The sequence below is a fragment of the Argentina silus genome, assembly GCF_951799395.1.
Source record: "Argentina silus genome assembly, chromosome: X".
NCBI classification, from domain to species: domain Eukaryota; kingdom Metazoa; phylum Chordata; class Actinopteri; order Argentiniformes; family Argentinidae; genus Argentina; species Argentina silus.
In genome coordinates, this window is record NC_139653.1 from 15,250,024 (window position 1) to 15,270,401 (window position 20,378).

Sequence of the window (20,378 nt, forward strand, 5' to 3'; positions counted from 1 at the left end):
AGAGCAGCCTTGAACAACAACTACTAAGCCTCTTTTGCTTTGCTTGGTGTGGCAGATCGCAAGTTGATTTGTTCATTCTTGTAGCTTCATCCTGGTTGAGATACTAGACTGAGAAACAAAGTAAAGCAATATTCTCAGGCTGGCATGGCATTAAGGGTAGCTCCATAACCAATCCTCTTAGTATTATACAGCAGCCATACTAGCTATTTCATTAGTGGATGGTCCTTGCAGAGCTCTGTCTCTAAAAGCCATTTTACATGTAAGGAAATGCAACTGTCCTCCTCCCTCATTGTCCCTCATGTGCTGAGAAAGTGTTACTTGCATAAAACTACAGTGCTTTACTACTGACTGGACTTGAACATACATGACTGTTTTCCCCTTCTTAAAATATCATTCCACAAGTTTGTCTGTGAATTTACTTTTGAATAGTAACTGTAAACATTTTGGTAAAAAAAGTACTTATGTTTTTAAAATAAGTATTGATGTGTTTTGATTTGTTTAATTTCCTATGTTTGAACAAAGTATGTAGAATGAAAAACCAACCAAATAAAAATGAAGTAAACTTTTAAACAGTTTTGCAGTGGTGTCTTAATACGTTTTCCTAGCAACAACTTCATTTTAAAGATTGTACTGTAGGTCGTTACCATAGCAATCTCCCCAAAGTATGGTAATCAGATAGTAGTCATCGGCATAATATTGACCTACATATATTCTACTCTCTGAGGATGTGTGTTATCAACAACGCCTCTCCCCAACACGGCTTCAGAGAAGGGGAAATTATCCTCATTGCTTTCTCCAGAGCCCGATATCAAAAACAGCTGTAACCTACAGTCAATGTACAATTATTTTCAGTATATTCTTATTTCTCTCAGTATTGTCAGAGCCAGCAGGTGACTATTTGGATTCTCATGGTGATGAAAGTGATGCCATTTGTTTCATGTTTTCAGGCAGGAGTGATGGAGCAATAAAGGAGATGATAATTGATGGGAATGTCAATGTCAATGTTGGCATACATTTTCTCTCACTAGACACGTATATAATTTACAATATTAGATTACAGTGTTGCTCAAGCAGAAAGTAAACATGTTTTACCAGTATACAGTAATGTGCCAAAAATGCAATCCAAGAGAAAGATGTTGTTTTTTATTTGCAATTTGTCATTTAAATCAATGTTTCATAGATAGTGAACATTGCACACAGGATTTATACCTTCCATTTGCCATTCCAATCTGTTCATACGTTCCAAACATTTTCATAATAGAAATGTTATAGATAAATAAACAATAAACTTGCAACAAAATACATAGGTCCCAGGAGGGTATCCTCAAGGTAAATGTGGGACTTTCTTTCTACAAATTTAACTGAGAAGTGGAAAGGTATCAGTGAATATATGCTTATTTTAGCTTAAGCTACAGCACAGCATGTACCCTCTCATTGTCTCCTTTCCTCATCTACACTGATATGAAAACACTACATGGCTTTAAGAGGATAGGTGAAAGGCTATGGTGGATCAACATTTTGTTATCACCTCCATAGCTATTTCACATTAGTATAGAGGAAAGCAAGGTGTAAAGGAGAGGAAGCCACTAATAAACTATCGAGATGTTCCCCTGGTTCATTTGGAGCTGTTGCCCCTGAGTCTCCTCCCTCCCTCAGACCGCCACACTGTTGGGGATTCTGTCTGGGGAGAAGTAGTAGTAGGGCAGTTTCTTTCCCTCGTTCCTCCTCTTGATGGCGCTGCTCACCTCGGCCAGCTTCTTCCTGAAGGTCTCCATGGCCTCCTTCATAGACTTCTCTATGAAGTGCTCGTCAGGGTACATACCCAGGAACAACTGGAGGAGAGAGAGAACACATTAACCCACTGAAGTTCAATAGGCAGTGATTCCCATATGTGTTGCCAGCCCACCAGTAGAGTGTTTTTATACATTTGTGTGTGTGTGTGTGTGTGTGTGTGTGTGTGTGTCTGTGGGAGTGTCTGGGGACTTGCCCAGGCACAATATCTAACTTGGCATCTACCACCCACTGCCCCGCTGTCTTGTGGGATAGTGTTAGGACAAAGGCTAAGGAAGCACACCCGGTGTCGCTCCGCATCCCACTATCCAGAATGCATTATGCCACTGTTCTCAGTGCCTCACTTCCATCTGAGAATGCCATGTCTGCTGTGTCCCCAAAAATCTTCTTACTGGGTGACTTCAAACAACTTGGGAAAAAACAACCAGGTATGGAGTAGAGTGATACTGTAGGTGGACATGGCATCGGACAGATCAATGCCAACAGCATTAGATTGCTGAGTCTTTGTGCTGAGCATGACCTGACTATCAAAACCCTCTTTCAGTAAAAAAAATAAATACAAAACATCCTGAATGCAATGAGAGGTGCTGATTGTTGGATGGACCACCGTCTGATCATGACCAAGCTTCAGGTGAAAGTACGAACTGTAGGTGAAGATCTCCAGATTTCTGCAACTACTCTGCGCTCGGTTCAGGAAAGCTGAGGCCCAAAAAAAAAAAAAAGTCATTTTCTTGCTGTGAAACTGAACAACATTCAGCCTCTCCTGAGCTCAGAGGGCTCCAGAGATGAGAAATGGAACTGTGCCTGTTTATATATAAATGCTTTATGAGGTAGCAGCCCACTCCATCAGCTACAGGCAGGAAGCACCAGGACTGGTTTAAGGAAAGCTCAGAAACAATCTACGCCTTACTGAAGAACATTCAAAAGGCACACAGAGCTACACTTAACAATCCCACATCTGAAACCCTCAAGTAGAAGTGGGGAACATCAAGAAAGGAGGTACAGTTCACCCTGCTAACCCTGCAGAATGAGTGGTTGATATCAGAGGCACATGAAACACAATCGTATGCCAATTAAAATGATATTCACAAATTCAATAATGCGGTGAAAATCATCTATCATCCCAGGAACTGTTCCCTCACCTCCTTGAAATCTGCTGACGACCTAACTCTCATAAATGACCAGAAACTAACCCTAACTCATAGATGGGCTGAACATTTTGAAGGCCTCCTCAGCCCTCTCCAACCCACCCCTCAGTTCTGGAAGAATTACCTGATCATCCCACCAATCAAGATCTGGATCTCCCACTAACCTTCTTGGCTAATGGGAGAAAAAAAAAACAGGACTCCTGGCCCTGACGGCATCCCATCTGTGGAAACAGTCATGGCATATCACTACTGGCTGTTGCTGGCAAAAGTCCTGGCCAAAGTGATGCTCCTCAGACTGGTTCAGAACATCACTGAAGACCTGCTCCCTAAGTCATAGTGGACAGTGAGCACTGTGGACATGGGGTACACTGTGTGCCAACTAGTCTGCCAACCTATTCATGGCTTTTGTTGAAGGCCTTGGATACAGTCAACATAGATCTCCTATGGGGTGTCCTCCTCAAGGTTGGCTGCCCAAGGAAGTTTTTCAACATCCTGTTGCCGGATCATGCCCTGAGCTCATGATATGGTATTGGAGCAAAATTGGAGCGGGAGAGAAGGCCAATGTTCCAATGATTTGAATACCCACTCCACTCTCCCGTCAAATTCCACTCCGCTCTGCTTACATAGTCTGTCTCGAACTGCAGTACACAGATGACTGTGCGTTTGTCGAGGCCCTGCAGGCTTATAGCAAAATGGGACTCTCTGTGAACATCATCAAGACCAAGGTGATGTACCAATGGACATCCACTCCTCCACCTGACCCACCCGTCAACAGAACACTCACCACAGTTCCAACTTTCAAAAACCTGGGCTGAAATCTGAAAGCTGAAATTCAAAACCATAACAAGCCTCTGCCTCCTTTGGCAGGCTCAGGAAGAAGGTCTTTCTCAATAAGGACCTCAACATATGTAGAAAGGTATCTGTGTATCAGGCAGTCTCCACACTTCTCCACACTCCACAGTTGTGAGTCATAGCATCTATAACCGGAACATAAAGATGCTTGAGGCTTTCCATATCAGATGCCTCCAGTGCATTCTTGGGATAACCTGGCATGGAGTACCCCACAATGACATACTGGCAAAAATAAGCTGCCCAAGTATGGAGGGCACCTTAAACCAGCACCCACTGTGTTGGCTCGGCCACGTAGTCAGGATGCGAAGGAGCACATTCGAAAGATTCTTGAAAGTTTATGTACACCTAGGCCCGCTCTCTGCAGGGGGCCAGAAAAGGCGCTATAAGGATCAGCTAAAAACATCACTGAAGAGGTGTGGCCTCAACCCAACAAAACTGGAGGATACTGCTGCCGAACTCTCCAAAAACCCTTAGAAGCAGAAGTGGAAGTCATCATCCGATACAATGGACTACCATAAGCAAATAAGCATGTGTGTGTGTGTGTAAGTCTGTGTGTGTGTGATCAGAATCGTCAATGATGACCCCACCAGTGCCCCCCTCAAGTCACTCACACATGCACTGTCATCTTAACACATATGCACACACATAATCATCCATCTGCTATTTATATTGCTTACTTATATGCTACTGGTTATACTGTTCATATTGTTTATACTGTTTATACTGTCCATACTGTATATTTTTTAGTACTTCTATTTTTATTTTATTGTATTTTAAAACTATTGGATTGTTGCACTACTCTGTGGCACTGTCACTTTTGCATTTCACTGTATACTTGTATGCACGTGACAAATAAAGAATCTTGAATCTCTTGAATCGTGTGTGTGTGTGTGTGTGTGTGTGTGTGTGTGTGTGTGACCTCTTACCTCGTTCTCCTGGAACTGACTGAGGGCCCAGACAGCCCCTAGGTGCCAGCAAGAGCGCCCACGGTCTGGAAGGCTCTCAATGATGAACTTCACGTCTATCACCCCCTTCTTTTTGGGAGGAGGTTTACGCATGGTCGGGGGGGAGTTGGGGATCCAGGAGCACCAATCATACTGAAACACACACAATAGGCTTCAGAAGACATCTCATGGCCTGAAACTACAACAGTGTACTAATGAAAAATTTGCTTTGGGAAACACAATCAGAGCTTTCTATTTGATCAGTTGTTCATTTATTTTATTTAATTCGAGTTCTCTGTTTTTGGTTTAATTTCCCCTCTTTTAATTGGTACCATTTGATAGATTCTTTCCAGTACAAATATACTTTTTCAAATATTTGCTGCCTCCCAAGATTAACTTGAAAACTTGAAAAATGACGTGATTGAAAAGGGAGAAAAAATGACTCAGTGATTATGAGAGAATGTATTAATTGAGTGTCAATATAGTGAAATTATGCAAATCATTCTAAAAGGGTTAGGGTTAGAGTTAAGTTTCAAGACAAGCCCTTCTTCCCAAAGACAACATTTTGAAAGCCTACAGTACCTGTCCAAAGTTGACTGCAGCGTGCTGTGCAGAGGCAGTGAAGATGACGACAGTCAGGTACTCTGTGAGCTCCTCACGTGTCTTCATGGACTTAGGAAACTCTAGGACCGGGAGAGAAACAATGGCAGGACAGGGGCAGGGACATTTTCAAGAGAAATTTAACCAATATTTTTATTGCTTTATATCTCATCCTTTTCATTGCTTACAGTTGTTGTATACAGACAGATGTTGCATTACCTTATTCTCACACAGGAACTAAGGACATTTCTGGTGCAACCAGAAGTCTATGGGTGCAACACAGGAAGCTAATTTTGACACTGGTTTCAGTTCTATGTCTCAGACTAATTAAACCTGACAGTGAATCCAGTTACTCCCTATCCCCATCCCCCTCCAATAATTTTCTCTGATCTAGAACAACTTGACAGGTGAAAGCCAATGCCTCATAGAGTAGGTATCTATGATATTGCTTCTCAGATCAGTTTAGAGGATGCTAATGTGGTAATAGGAGGAAGCCACTTTGTACTATTTAGATGCTTTCCACATCACGCATCTTCAGACTATACGAAAACCAATAGTGTCACAGACAGACATCACAGACAGACATCAGACAGACATCATCGTCAGTGATGATTTTAGCCATGTAAGATACATTAGATAACTTTGCACATCGCTAAATATATGATGTTATAGACAGCTCAATGGTACAGTAGGTTACCTTTTTCAACATAGAACAGATTGAATGATTTGTGTTGTACAGTGGATGGATAGAAGAGCATTGTACATAAACCCATAGGGACCATCCTATTGTGTTGAGTGTATTTCTGCCCACCACAGTAGTCAAAGTCCTGCATCCCGAAGCTGCACACGTCTTTCACAAAGGCTTGGATCTCCTCGTCCTTCTGCACTGTGTCATCGTTGGCATAATAGATAGACACCACGTCTGACACAAAACTGGGACAGTTTGATATATTTAGATATACAGTTTGATATATTTAGATATACAGTAGCTTGTAGCATTTGACAAGCTAAACATCCCTAAAAACAGCTTGTATCCATACACAAATATTGTGTTGGGTAAAACGTTTTAAACAAGTGTATTCAATAAGATATTGTGTTACACTACTCTCTCCTGGTACAGAAGTACAGAAGACACACACATACTCTCTCTCTATATATATCTATCTCACTTTTACACACACACACACACACACACACACACACACACACACACACACACACACACACACACACACACACACACACACACACACACACACACACACACACACACACACACACACACACACACACACACACCCTACCTCTTGGTGGCCTCCCACACTTTGTTGCCATCGTCTCTGTAGTAGTAGTACGGCAGCTCATCCTGGCTGTCCAGCCCACGGGCCTTAATGTTGTCAGGGAAACACAGAGACCTGAAGGTGCATGACTTCATGGCCTTCTGGATCAACTCAACATGGCCACCACCACCTGTACCATTGGCCTGAGGAAAGAGACACATGTCATACATACATCATACTTACACAGAATTCATTATAAATCATACATTCATCACTTATCACTTATCACTATTATAAGTGGGCAGAGGAAGAGAAATACATGCTTTTGTTTAATCATCTCACTATCTAATTTCTCAATAAATAGTGGACAGATAGAGGACTCTGAAGTAACCTTACCTGGGCTCTTAGATGTTCTAGCAGTAGGCTACAGTATATGGTAGTACTGACAAGTATTGACACAGTCAGTTATACACTGAGGAAGCAGGTAGTGTGTTATAGGGTCACAGGAGGAATTACTGGGTCAGTCCTACTAGTCTGGGCTTTGGTCACTTTGTCAAAGATGCCACACTCATACACATCTCTCTCTCCCTCTCTCTCTCTCTGTCTCACTCTCTCACACATACACACACACACACACACACACACACACACACACACACACACACACACACACACACACACACACACACACACACACACACACACACACACACACACACACACACACTCTAACCTTGTCAAAGATTCCACATTCACAGATGAGCTGCTCTCTGGCTTTGGTGTTGATGGCGATGGTGAAACGCACATGAGGAATGAGGAGCTAGGGGAGGAAACACAATCAATTAATTAATGAGTTGGTCAGTCACTCAATCTAACCAATCAAACAATCAATGTCACTTAAATTAATTAAAATAAATGAATTAAATAAATAAATAAATAAATAACAAAGTGTGAACACTGCAGCATACTAGCTAAGTTATAAACTGAGGTAAGGTCAGTGAACCTTAAAGACGGGGTGTACAGCAGGGAGCTGACGGAACATGGCGACTCCAAACACCTCAGACATGAGGTGTGTCCTGAGCAGGTGTGTTACTGTCTGGTGCACGTGGAAGTCTGATGAGCGCACCCAGATCTTAGCCAGCATCCAGTCATACTTGTCGTCACTGGGGAGGAAGATAGGGTTGTCCTCCCCGGGAGTCTGACCCAGCTGGGGGGAGAAAAAAGAAGAGGAGGAGGAGTACATTTGATAAAATAGCAACAGACACAGCAAAAAGGCCTTCACGTGCCACGTGTATGTTGTTTTCATATTCACACTATCAGTGTACCTGTATGGCCAGAGGCAAAACCTTGTTCTGGATGTTCTTATAGAGCAGGCAGATGGGAGCTGCCAGGTACTGCAAGGTGCATGGATCTGTATTGTTAGGACTGATCTCCTCCAGAATCTCATAGTCCGCTATGTAGATGTTACCAGCCTGCAGTGAATGTATCAACATGAAAACATTTTAAAGTCAACTTAAAGTTAGGGTCAGGGTGTCATCATGTGTGGGGAAATACATTGAGTTAGTGTATTTGCCGTGACTATCCAATGTGTAATCGCAAATCTGTGAGATTGGTGAGATCAGCATGATCCTGACCTTGATCTCCTCCTCCAGGGTCAGGTCTCTCTCCAGAGAGTCTTTCACCATCTCATGAGTGACAGGGAACTTCTCTGGCAGTTTGGAGCATTTGTGGAGTATTACTGGGTTGCAACCGTTCAGGTACTGGTACCCAAACATGAAGTCCTCTCTCCAGTGCTGCATCACATACTCTTTAATAGAGTAGAATAGAGTAGAATAGAATAGAATGTTATAAAGTCATGTCATAAAAGAGCTCTTTGAGATACATTTTGTATAGATACAGTACAGTATTTGGTTTACACTTTACATTAAGTTCACATGTGTAAAGGGTTTATAAATGGTTTATAATTAGTTAATAAGTCTTATAATAAACTTATAACCATACAACCTTTATTCTTCAATTATAAACCATTTACAAACAGTTATAACTCATTGGTTTAGGTTCTTGGTGCTTAGGTTGTTGGTGCTTGCCAAATAGGGAGCTTTCAATCAGGAGCCGGTTATTAATGCTTTATAAATGCACTTATAAATGCTTTAAAAACTAACCCTGATGTGAAATCATGCACAATTATTTGCAGTGGTTGCACTGTTTGTAAAGTTATTTCCTGAATTGTGGGGATGATTCGGCTGGCATCAAACCAATTCAACACATCTTTACATACAGTACAATGTGAAGATCTCCCAGTACAGTGCCCAGTGAAGTACAGCTGTCACCATATTTTTTTAACCATGGATCTTGAAATCTTGATGTCCTTGTCAACCCGTTCCCCATTTAAACATGTCCACCATGCAGGTTCACAGATTTTATTTGTTTACATTTCTGGCATTTAGCAGATGCCTTTATCCAAAGCGACTTAGAACAAATACATTTAGGAGGTGAATCATCTATCCATCAGTCATCAGAAATCCAAAGCGACTTAGAACAAATACATTAAGTAAGTGAATCATCTATCCATCAGTCATCATCAGTAATCTATGGTAGGACCAGGGGCTATTGGCAGTTACAATGCTAGAAGAAGGAAGAATTACTTGAAGAATTAAGAGGTACCAACATGTATAACTGATGACATGTTACACTATTAACCATTTATTAATGAGTTATCAACATGTTATTATTGAGATATCAACATGTGTAACTGATAATATGTGACCTTAATGTAAAGTGTAACACCATTGATAATTTATGAATGACTTACCAACATTTATTAATGGGTTACCAATATTTCCAACTGATGAAATGTGACCTCAATGTAAAGTGCAACACCATTTACCATTTATGAATGAGTTACTAACATTAATTATTGAGTTACAAACATTTGTAACTAAGCATAATGAATGTGCACCTACAGTATAACATCTAACATAAGGCACTCCAAGTGAAGTAGCCTCACCTTTCATAAGCAATTATGAACATGAATGCATGTTTATAGGGGACATCAAATAAAGTGACCCAACATTACATGATTCATAATAAGTAGTCATAAACAAATAATTCACATCAATTGTTTATTCATGCTTGTCTATACTATAGTAATGACAAGGATAGCATTCACTTTTAACTGAACACAACCTGATAAGAAACTGCAGCAAGACCTGCTACGGAATGGAAATAGATAAGTTAATAAACAGTTTGAAAGATGTGTTTCACATTGGCATCAACTTACAGGCTTGCTACAGGTGACACTGGCTAACTGGCACTACCTAGCCTCATTTGGCATTGATTTTAACTAGCTAGTGAGAAACACCAGTGGCCCCACTCAGCATATAGCAAACTGTGTACTATCAGTGTTTAGACTACAATTGTTTCAAGCTTACGACAAAGCCACACTAGTGTTGAACTAGATAGCTAGGAAGCTCTACGTTAGCCAGTCATGACAGTATCAAAACGAGCATATAGCTAGCTGCTAGCTTGTGTAGCTAGTTAGTAGGATCACCTTTGCAGTAAGTTGCTATCGCTATGTGATTTACATCTTTCTCTTTTGTCTTTATAGCCTACTGATCGTTTGTGATTGTTATATATCATTTGATAGTTTTGACAAAATGTACTTTACTGAGTAAAGATAGCAACATGACAGAGCTGTCAAACCCAGTTCCGTATTCATGTTGTTTTATGAAAGTCCTTCAAAATAAAAAAAAATTCTCTCCAAAATAAGAGTACTACCCTATAAACGGTTTAAATAGTCAAACTGAATTGTAAACAGATAACCTGCTGTAACAGACAGAGTGACCTGTCTAGGCTACAGTATACTGTCTCACACCAAATGTATGCTAACTAATGTTTGGTCACTGTGTATTGATGCAAATTCAAAATGATGAATCAGATCTTATCTGACACAAACAGATTTTTTAAAAAGTAGTCTTCACAGAGCAGCTGTGTTCTTTCATGACAAGTCAGGAGTTTTCTGTGACTGAATGACTCCCATAGACACAAGACTCCCCTTCCTGGCAGATAGAAAATGAAATGTGCCATGATAAAAGGGGACTTGATAAACTTATGCCTTGCATAAGTAATAGGACAGTGAAGCATTTCTAACCTGTCAAGCCAATTGTCCCATTACTTTCGGTACCCTAATAGGGAGACTATGCATAGAAAGTGTTGTAAATTCTGAATGGTGAAACTAATATGTACACAAATACCTTCAAATAAAAGCTGAAAATCTCTACTTCAACCTCATAGTTTAATTGTTTGATTTAAAATCCAAACCTTTGGAATGTAGAGCATCATGGGGGAATGTTTTATCTCTTTACAATCACAACTTAACAGTGTTATGTAGAAACATGTAGAGATGTTCTCCATAAATAACAGAAACACAGACCTGAGATTGTGTTGTTGATCCTCACAAAGATCCTCTCAAAATCTGCAAAGTCACTCCAGGAGGACTGGAACATGTGCATAAACTGATTCACACACAGGTTCTCTATCCTGGGGGCAAAGATGAAATATATCATTTAGCATAAATGCTATATAACTGTTGATCAACATCCAGGAGCTGATGACCATCACACCACCACCACCACCATCATCATCATGATCATCATCGCTATTATCAATATCATCATACAACCCAATCATCAACCAAAATGTTTCCAATAACTTTTGGACAGATATGAACACAGGGTAGTTATTGCACATTCATAACATTCATAATACATAGGTTCATCTACATTGAATAAACACACAAAAAAAATACTAAAAATCCCCAATATAAGTCTTCATCATGCTTTGTACTATGTGTGAATAGCAAACACACTGATACTGTGTAACATTGGAGTTCTTTGCTCCCAGCAGACTGAGAGGTTATAAATGCAAATCCATCTGCATTATATACAAGCTCCAATAAACAGCTCAGTTTCTCAACAACACTTCTCACAGCTGAGTTACTTATTTACAGACAGAAATGAGCATCCTGCCTTGCCCAAGCTGACTTCAGCCACTTCCTCCAGGTCCTCTTTCTTTGAGGGTGAGATAGACTGATACTATGGGCTACAATAGTATATCTATCTTCAACCATAACCATAGTCATTAGGTAGTTCCTCATCTGTCTTTTAGATTGCATGATGGTGGCATTCAGTATCAGTTTCTTCGATCTCTTCAATTCAGATACAAACAGTGTTTTAAAAACATACTGGTATGCTACATACACTGCTAGGTTTAGACTGAAGGCTTTGTCAGAGTGCATAGAGTGTCATAGAGTGCATAGTCACAATCTCATTGATACCATCTTTGTTTGTATTTACGGTTGTGGACACATGCAAATATCTTTGGTCAATCATACAATGACTGCCCTGTATACCACAGGCCTTGAGAGAAAACCTGGACCAACCACAATATATCCTTCTACCAACTACCAACAGCTGACTCTTACTCAAACCTTCATTTAGACCAGGAAATCCCATTGAGTTAAAGTATCTCCCTTCCTATGGAGACTTTGCCAAAAGAGGGAATCTCCAGAACAAGCATACAGGACAGTAAAAACAGACAACAGTCCAGACCACTGAGGAGAGGCTGTATCCTTGTGTAACAGGAGGTTCGGTTAACCATGCCTGACAGCAACCAGACGGGGAGGCTACACTTCCTTACAGAACATTTAGGCTACTGTTCTTACACCATATTGTACAGTAATTAGTCTAATATTGAACAGGATACGATACTCAGGTTTGTAAATTACAGTGGGGTTACTGTACTTACGCCTTACTGTAGTTGAGTACGAAGTCCACTCCTTTCTCACTGTCGAACTGGATGTCCCTAGGCAGCTCCTTATGTGTGTTAGCATCTATGCTCATAGGGAACCCTGGCTGCCACTCCCTCCACCTGTACACAGGAGTCACAGTCAGTTACTCACACTACAGTACAGCTCTGGAAGTCTGGTATTCGTGTTGTATCTTTGTTGTATCTTGTGGATATTGAATACTTGAATGCATTGAATACTGGGTGCACTGAACACTATACACTATACATCAGTGATGTTTATGTGAATGCTTGTATGATAAACAGCAGTAGAGAACAATATTGTGCACAATAAAGGTAGTTGTTTTTGCCTGTAGGTTTTGCGTCTGGTTTCCAGCTCTTTGCGTCTGTGTTGCCTCCCCAGTCTGGTTTTGTCGTTCTGTGGCAGACGTGCTGAGAATGGGAAATACCGTTAGAATTGAAAAGAAACAACATTGTATCAGGGTGAACTACTCTGATTCATGTAGTTGAGAAGGGGTGAATTGGTAGCTCTTGCACAGAGTAATGTATTGTCTGTCTGACAGATAAGTTGATAAGTCTCCTCAATTGAGAGACAAGCCAAACAGACAGACAGACAGACAGACAGACAGACAGAAGGACAGACAGACAGAAGGACAGACAGACAGACAGACTCAGGGATAGGAGAATAGATAGATAGATAAACAGATACCTTGTCCATCCCTGAGCACCACCTCCTTGTCGTCCACTAGCCAGCGGAAGCAGGGGAACTCTATGTAGTCTCCAGAAGGGATCTTCACTGTGACGTACTTACAGTACCAGTCATCCTGCACCCAGTACTTCTTCTTCTCTATCTTCACCATCTCAATCTCCCCCAGGTTCTCCCCCACGTTCACATCATACGAGTCCACCTGTAATATGGTTTGTTATAGAAGGGAATAGTTTTCTTGTGCTTAATAACCAGAATATAGGTTAACTGTGAAGAAAGTGAGGTCAGGTACAGATCAGTAGTCGGATGGTTCAAATCGAAAGAGTATATTGATGAATGAGGCCCACTATCTGGCAGTCTATCCCAGATTGGATTGATCTGAAGATTCAAGAAATAGTGATGATAAATACTTTTCCCTAAACTTCCATTTGAGGTTGAAGTCATAGACAGTTCATTCAACAGTCACTAAATGTTCAGTGGGGGTTATAGTATGTTGCATCACATTATGATTGTTCATATCCCTCCTACATTAGTACAGCTACTAAAATAAATAAAACATGGATGACTTTTTCCAGAGCAGTAAAGGACAAAAATGACCTTATTTTGGAAATATATCTCAACTGAAAAAACCATGACTGAACTATGATTTTGATCTCTTCATCAAAATGTAGATCAGAATCAAAACATATACCTACGTTTCTAGAAACAGGTTTCACATTAGTAGTCAGACAACCAAGGTGTTCAGATAAGAGTAGTTAGGAGGGCCAAATAAAACACAATCTCAGGTGTGTTTAGTTGGAAAAGATTTTGAGACATCCAACATGTCTGGATGTCTCAAAAGACAATCACTAAATCACTGGATTATATAGGCAAAGAGACATACTCAAACCAACAGAGAACTTCCTATTTGAGAAATAAGATGTAAACCAATTTAGGGCCGTGTCTGTAATTCCAACACAATTTCTAAGACAATCAAGACACAATGGTTTGAACAATTGTGTCAAAAGCAGCACTAAGGTCAAGGAGAACTAGAATGGAGCACTGATCTGTATCAGCCGCTAAAAGAAGGTCATTGGTGACTTTAAGTAAAGCAGTCTCTGTGCAGTGAAATGAGTAGAAACCAGATGGGAATTGTTCAAATAGATTATTCCTGCTCATGAAGTTTTTATAGTTTATATATAAGTTTTTAATTGTTTATATTATGTAATTTTCACTAACACTTTGGATAGAAATGTGAGGAAACTCATCATTGCATTCTTTATCAAAAGGTTGGCTGGACCTGGTTAAAATCCCGTAGATCTCTTCATTACTCCATGTTTGTGTATAAAGCCTTACTGCATAAACTCCTGGCTTACCTAACCTCATTACTGAAATTCAAGGACATTAATTACCCGTTCTCAGAATTGGTTAACTCTTGAGGTTTCAATTTGGGTAAATCCGCCAAATTGGGTAAATCCGCTTTTAGTTATCGTGCACCGAACTGTTGGAACAATCTATAGAAAAAAAATCAGTTGGATGTTCTGGTGCCGCTTGGGCAATTTAGGGTGTTAATTGAGGACCTCTTCTGTGAGAAATGTGACAGGGTGCACCTGCAAAAGAGGCCTTGGTGTCAGTGTGTTCCCCCTGTATAAATAAAGGTTAAATAAATAAAATAAAATAAATATCTGTTAATGATAGAGGGAATGTTTGGGCCAACAGTCACCATGACCTCTTTTAGGAATCTGGTGGCAACTACATCTAGGGAACAAGAGGAAGTTTTCATGTGGGATACCATGAGAGTTTCAGCTGATATTGGGTCAAGGTAGCATTTAATTGGTAACAGTGAGGTCATGTACAGGTGGAGTGATCTGATGTTTTACATTTTCTTAGTAAAAAATAAATAACAATAATAATGTAACAAAACCAATGTATATATATATTTTGTAATCAGGGCACCCTTGAAAAAAGAGACAGTGGTCTCAAAGGAATAAATAAAGGATAAATACAAATGCAAAAATAACAGTAGTGACCACCATGTTTTTCAAAGTAAATACTGGGTAAACAGCTAAAAAAAGCGTCTAACATGTATGTAGTATCAGAGTCTGTAATCTGTATCAGAGAAATTCAGGGACTACATTGGAGAGAATGTTAAGCCTGGGAGTGAAATAAAAAACCCTGCAGCTCCCACCTGCCTCTGACCCTCCTTCCTTGCAGTTCCACTCAACCCCAAACTTAAAGAACCTGTGGATTTGCGATGGCATTCAGAGCTCCCCATGCGCTTGGTTAAACTTAGGGTGGCTTAGTTTGGCACTTTCTGTCACCCTGTATTTCACCATATTTATTGAAGAAACCAAAGTTGAGCATGTTCAACCCTCATCGACCTCATGGTCAAGAGGTTCCTCTTTTAATTTTCTGGCAGTTCATTGAGTGGTAGAATTCCATCACTATCAAGTGTGACAGGTAGAAGGGTATAAAACTTTGACGCTCCATTTCAGCAATAGAGTTCTTTTTTCTCTCTTTTCTATTTTGAAGGGGTAGACCAACTTTGAAATGAGTAAATATAGTAAATTTAAGTTCTATCAGATAGAGGATTAAAATAGCCAAGTGTCTGGCTTCATTCAAAAAGGAGGTCAATTTAAACAGTGTTCCATTGTCAATCCACTTGAAATGGGAAGTTTTAATCTAAATAAAGGCATGTGGCTCTCTTGTTTAACACTTTTAGCCCCAAACTCATGTTTGTTTTATATATATTAATATATATATACAGTACATTTTTTACTTTTTCTGTCTATTTTTTTTTCGGCTGTAGAGTTCTTACAGGAGACACTTTCAATCTGATAAAGATATTCAATCAGGTATTATACTGTATATCTTAGGTCAAGTTCTATAGTGTTTTAATGTTTTGAATAACCTACTGCAAAACTCTTAAGCTTACTAACTGTAAAGACCTCGAATAAGGAAATCCTCCTACCAACCGCAGAGCCTGCTCTCACTTACCGCTCCTCTCTCAAAGTCGTTGTAGAGAGGTTTGTCCAGCAGAGTCCTCTGACTGCATCCCTCTGTCCCCACCAGTGTGACATAGATGTAGTCATCAGTTCCTGCAAACCACTGGCTCCCAGTGGCAACCGTTACAGTGTAGGAAGGCATTGCATGCAGGATGGAGAGGAACAATGATATATCCACTAGGAAAGCCCTTGGTGAGATATTGAGAACTGTTGTGTGTCACTGTGAGAGTCTAGTCTAAAATAGATTTCCCCTTTTTGCATGTATGTAGTCTCTCTCTCTCTCTCTCACTCTCTCATTTTGTCCAACACAGGCAATGCAAATACCAAAAGATGATGAAACAGTAGATAAGGTTTCACTGGTGAACTCAGAAGATGTCAGTATGCTCCACCCCTTCATTACCACATCATCTTGAATTCATCTTATCTCACTTCCTGATAAACACACTGTATACTTCATATGTGTTACAACTAAACGCTAAATCTAAAGAGCCACCTGTTCATTTTATTCCATTAAAGTATAATTCATAATCTCACAATCTACAGTATATATTTGCAAGTGATGGTGGCTCTAGGCAGTGGGTACCTTTGGCTATACTGATAAAGGCTATACTAATAAAAGCTGCATTAATAAAAGCTATATTGATAAAAGCCTATTCAAACTCCAATGCTTACCTCGGTTTGTTGTTGCCAATAATCAGAGTGCACTCTATCTACATAACGTGAACAGAGTAAGACTGATGCGCTCAAGGTTTCCCACTGGGCATCCAATGGGAACTTCACTTTTCTATGGTCAGTTAATGAATAACATTTTATTTGCTTTAAAAAAAATCCAATGTTCCATACCATTCCAATATAATGTTAGATGGGAAATACAAGTAAAAAAAAAAGAATACTGGATACTCAGAGAGCAGAAAGCAAAGCTCTACACATTTACCAGTCAAATCACTAGGTGACATCTGACAACAGAGGGTAGTGTTGGCAGGTTTCTAGAGAATAAATGCAAATATGGAGTCCCACTATTCCACTCCAGGGCAGTGAAGGACAGTAATGTATATGGAGCCAGTACTGTACAGTTTGTCTAGTCTGTAACGTCCTCAGAAAAGGGAGTATGATTAAGCTGCCCCTGGATATTGATCTAGTCAGTACTGTGCTTTACCACTCATGGTTTAGGTTGCAGTTGGGTAAGATATTTAAACTGATCCTAGATATGTGAACTAAAGATTACCCTGAGCTCACCCATTCACAGGGGAATAGAAAGGGAAGCTCAGTATTTTCCTGTTTACTCTGCACAGCGTAAACAGGAAAATACTGAGCTTCCATTTCTATAAAACTGTGTTGTGGTGCAATATAAACCCGACTTTATACCAATAAGAATTGTATGTATTTTATGATAATGATACATATCCAATCTCTCATGAGTATGTACTTACTTACAAAGACAGTGCTGTGCAGTATCAAGAGGCAATTATGTGAACATCTTTGCCACAAACACATTTGCACCAGACACTGATGTTGACACCTCAATAAAGCAGGCAACCAAATAAGAGACAAGATACTTTATTTTGACTCAGACAACACAACACAACATGTAATGTAATGTAATTCAGATCTATATAATTTACAAAAGCAGACCAAGCAAAACTGACATTTTGAAGCAAAGAAAAATACAATTGATAGAACAGTGACAAAAAAAAAGCATCTTCATTGTCGATTTCCCTTTAAAAACAGAGCAACGATATCCCTCCCTGATATGTCATAACATTACTATGATTACACATTCATCACAAATAAGATCTGAAGACAGCATGTCATATATAGTCTACTTTCCCATTACAAAGAGCAGCAGGGGATGATTTGATCTCCTAGCATTTCAACAGCATAGTTTACAGATTCAACAAAACACATTCAACATAGAAATTACAGGCATTCCACTCAATGCAAACATATCTCTCATCCCAACTAAAAGCAATTTACAGAAACACTGTTCAGACTGAAAATCATGTCTAAAAGACCATCATTGGAGGGTGTGTAGAATAGTTTAAACAGGGTTGTGTTCAGTGGGAATAAAACAGCTTGTTGAAATAGACAATGTGCTACTTGAATCTGTCCAATAACTCTTTCTTATATAAAAAAACCCTCTTATTTTCCTTTCAAAAGACTTTCTATTGTATATGCCTGCAAAGACAATTCTTGTTTAAGTTCATTAAAGTAATCATTGCATAAGGTTTCCTTGCGCAAAACAAAATGATCTCAAACAGAGAATAAATGTGCATACATATGATAGGCTTTAAGGTGTACTGTACCATGGTTAGATGGGAGAGAGCATTGGTAAACATTATCTCATGAGAGAAGTGTTGGCATTTGGACATGTTTGACTACTGAGTACTAAATGTGAATGACAAAAGCTAACCGCTAATTTCTTTGGCTAAACAAGAGCAGTACAATACACAGGTACTGCACATGCAAACTAAGAGGAAGATCTTTGTGTCACAGATACAGTACAGATGAGTTACATCTCTGTAATGGGCATCAAGGTTTTAATATAGTTGTGTGTGTCCTGTTAAACAGGCTGCAGGTTGTTGTGGGTAAACTTCATGAATTAGACTCAACACTGCCACCCTGTGGCATCAGTCATTACTATACTCAGGAGAAAAGAAAAAGCCAGAAGTTCTGAAGTGCAAATTCTTCCTGAATGGTTAACTTAAAACAAACACTCCCAGTTTCCTTTTGAATACTTAAATCACATACCATCTCTTGCAATGCTAGTTCTGTCCCATCTATATCAACAGCTCACTAACAACCCTTACCATAACACACCCCTCTAAAATCCTTCCCATGGCCCAATACACTCCTGACAACTGGACACAGTGAGGCATAGCAGACATAACATATGCTAAAAAACGACCAGTGTCCATATATCAGTTCATCACACATTTAGGATTACACTTTTACATTTCCCTCATACTGGAGCATAGCCTACTGTACTTTTCCCACAGTTCTAAATCTTCTTCTGGTATACACCACCAGAAGCCGAGGAACCTGACTTTTTCTTCATTCAACAGCTCACACTGTTGCCTTGCCGGTCAAACTGTTTGACAAGACACGTATCAAGTTTGTTATAGTTGAAACAAACTAGCACCCAGGTTACACCATCAATGTCAAGAGCTTTATCAGTAAGTATGTGTGTTTATTTTATATGGGATTGGCACAGTGCACAGAGTCAAAGAAGATGAGAACACATAAACAGCAGCCCATCTAAAAAGGCATTGGACCCCAAACCTTCACCATAGAAATGATCAACAGACAAGACCCTGAAGGGACACTAACGCACACATGTGATCCTCCTAAAGTTAAACCTTGTAAACTCGTTAAGGTGAAAATCAGCTAGAGAGCATACCTACTGTATTTCGATTGCTGTCAATATATAATTACATTTGATGCTGGGTTTAGATTCATTTTTGTTATGTGACATTGTAGAAGTTTAACTTGACACAAACTCCCACAATCTTAAATATGACAGCTGTAATTCTAACATAAGCTCTGGAAGAGACTCTTAGCTCATTGTTACCTGTGTCTAGATTACAGTCACAACAGTGTCAGGTAACTGTGTGATGTAAAGAAGACCTCTGGTTGGTTATGGCAGATTGTCGCTGTGTGACTATCTCTTCACTGGGGGACATCTGAGGGTGCGGTGCGTAAGGTGCATAATTGGGTTGCTCTGGCATTGTCAGCAATGTTGTTAGGGAAACAGAGTGAGCCATTGTCCATGGTATCCGGAGCGACAGCTGCTGGGGTCTTGTCCAAAGCCAAGCTGCAGGTTGGGCGACTGAAAAAGCCACCTCAAGAGAGGTGGTGGTGAGACACAAAAGCAGGACCCAACAGGGCATGGGCACTGGATTGGCACAGCCAGTTGTTTTGAGTTCTTGAGTGCCTAATTGTCCCTTTGTTTTCAGGAACAGAGTGCCTGGGTTTAGCTTGGCTGACCCAAATGGCTTCTTCTGGTAGCAAAGGTCACATTTAGTATCCTCCAAACAGAAACTAACCATTTTAAAAACTTAAAAAGACTAACTTCTCTGAAGGCACCTAATAAGACACTTTCAGTTTAAAGGGGGCTGTATCAAAATGTTTAGCCAAGTGAACGTGCCACGGTCAGGCTGTGTTGGAGGGAGCTGCTAGGCTGGAACCTGGCCTGCTAAACATTTTGAAAAGCTTTGCTTTTGCAAACCTATCCCAGTCAGGCTGTGAAGTGTAGAGAATAGAGATGGAGG

At 40.0% G+C, this 20,378-nt stretch overlaps 1 protein-coding gene across 1 annotated transcript; it reads right to left on the reverse strand.

The window, feature by feature from the left end:
• Positions 1-1,128: 1,128 nt before the first annotated feature.
• On the reverse strand, positions 1,129-16,354 carry alox5a (arachidonate 5-lipoxygenase a). The gene is made up of 14 exons (XM_083694870.1): positions 16,103-16,354; positions 13,130-13,328; positions 12,771-12,852; positions 12,421-12,543; positions 11,048-11,154; positions 8,250-8,422; positions 7,941-8,087; positions 7,619-7,822; positions 7,349-7,435; positions 6,640-6,818; positions 6,147-6,268; positions 5,318-5,418; positions 4,718-4,888; positions 1,129-1,832 (listed from the first exon to the last, which is right to left on the reverse strand). The coding sequence occupies exons 1-14, from the start codon at positions 16,250-16,252 to the stop codon at positions 1,653-1,655; spliced, it is 2,025 nt and encodes a 674-aa protein (XP_083550996.1). The 5' UTR covers positions 16,253-16,354; the 3' UTR covers positions 1,129-1,652.
• Between the last annotated feature and the right edge of the window lie 4,024 nt (positions 16,355-20,378).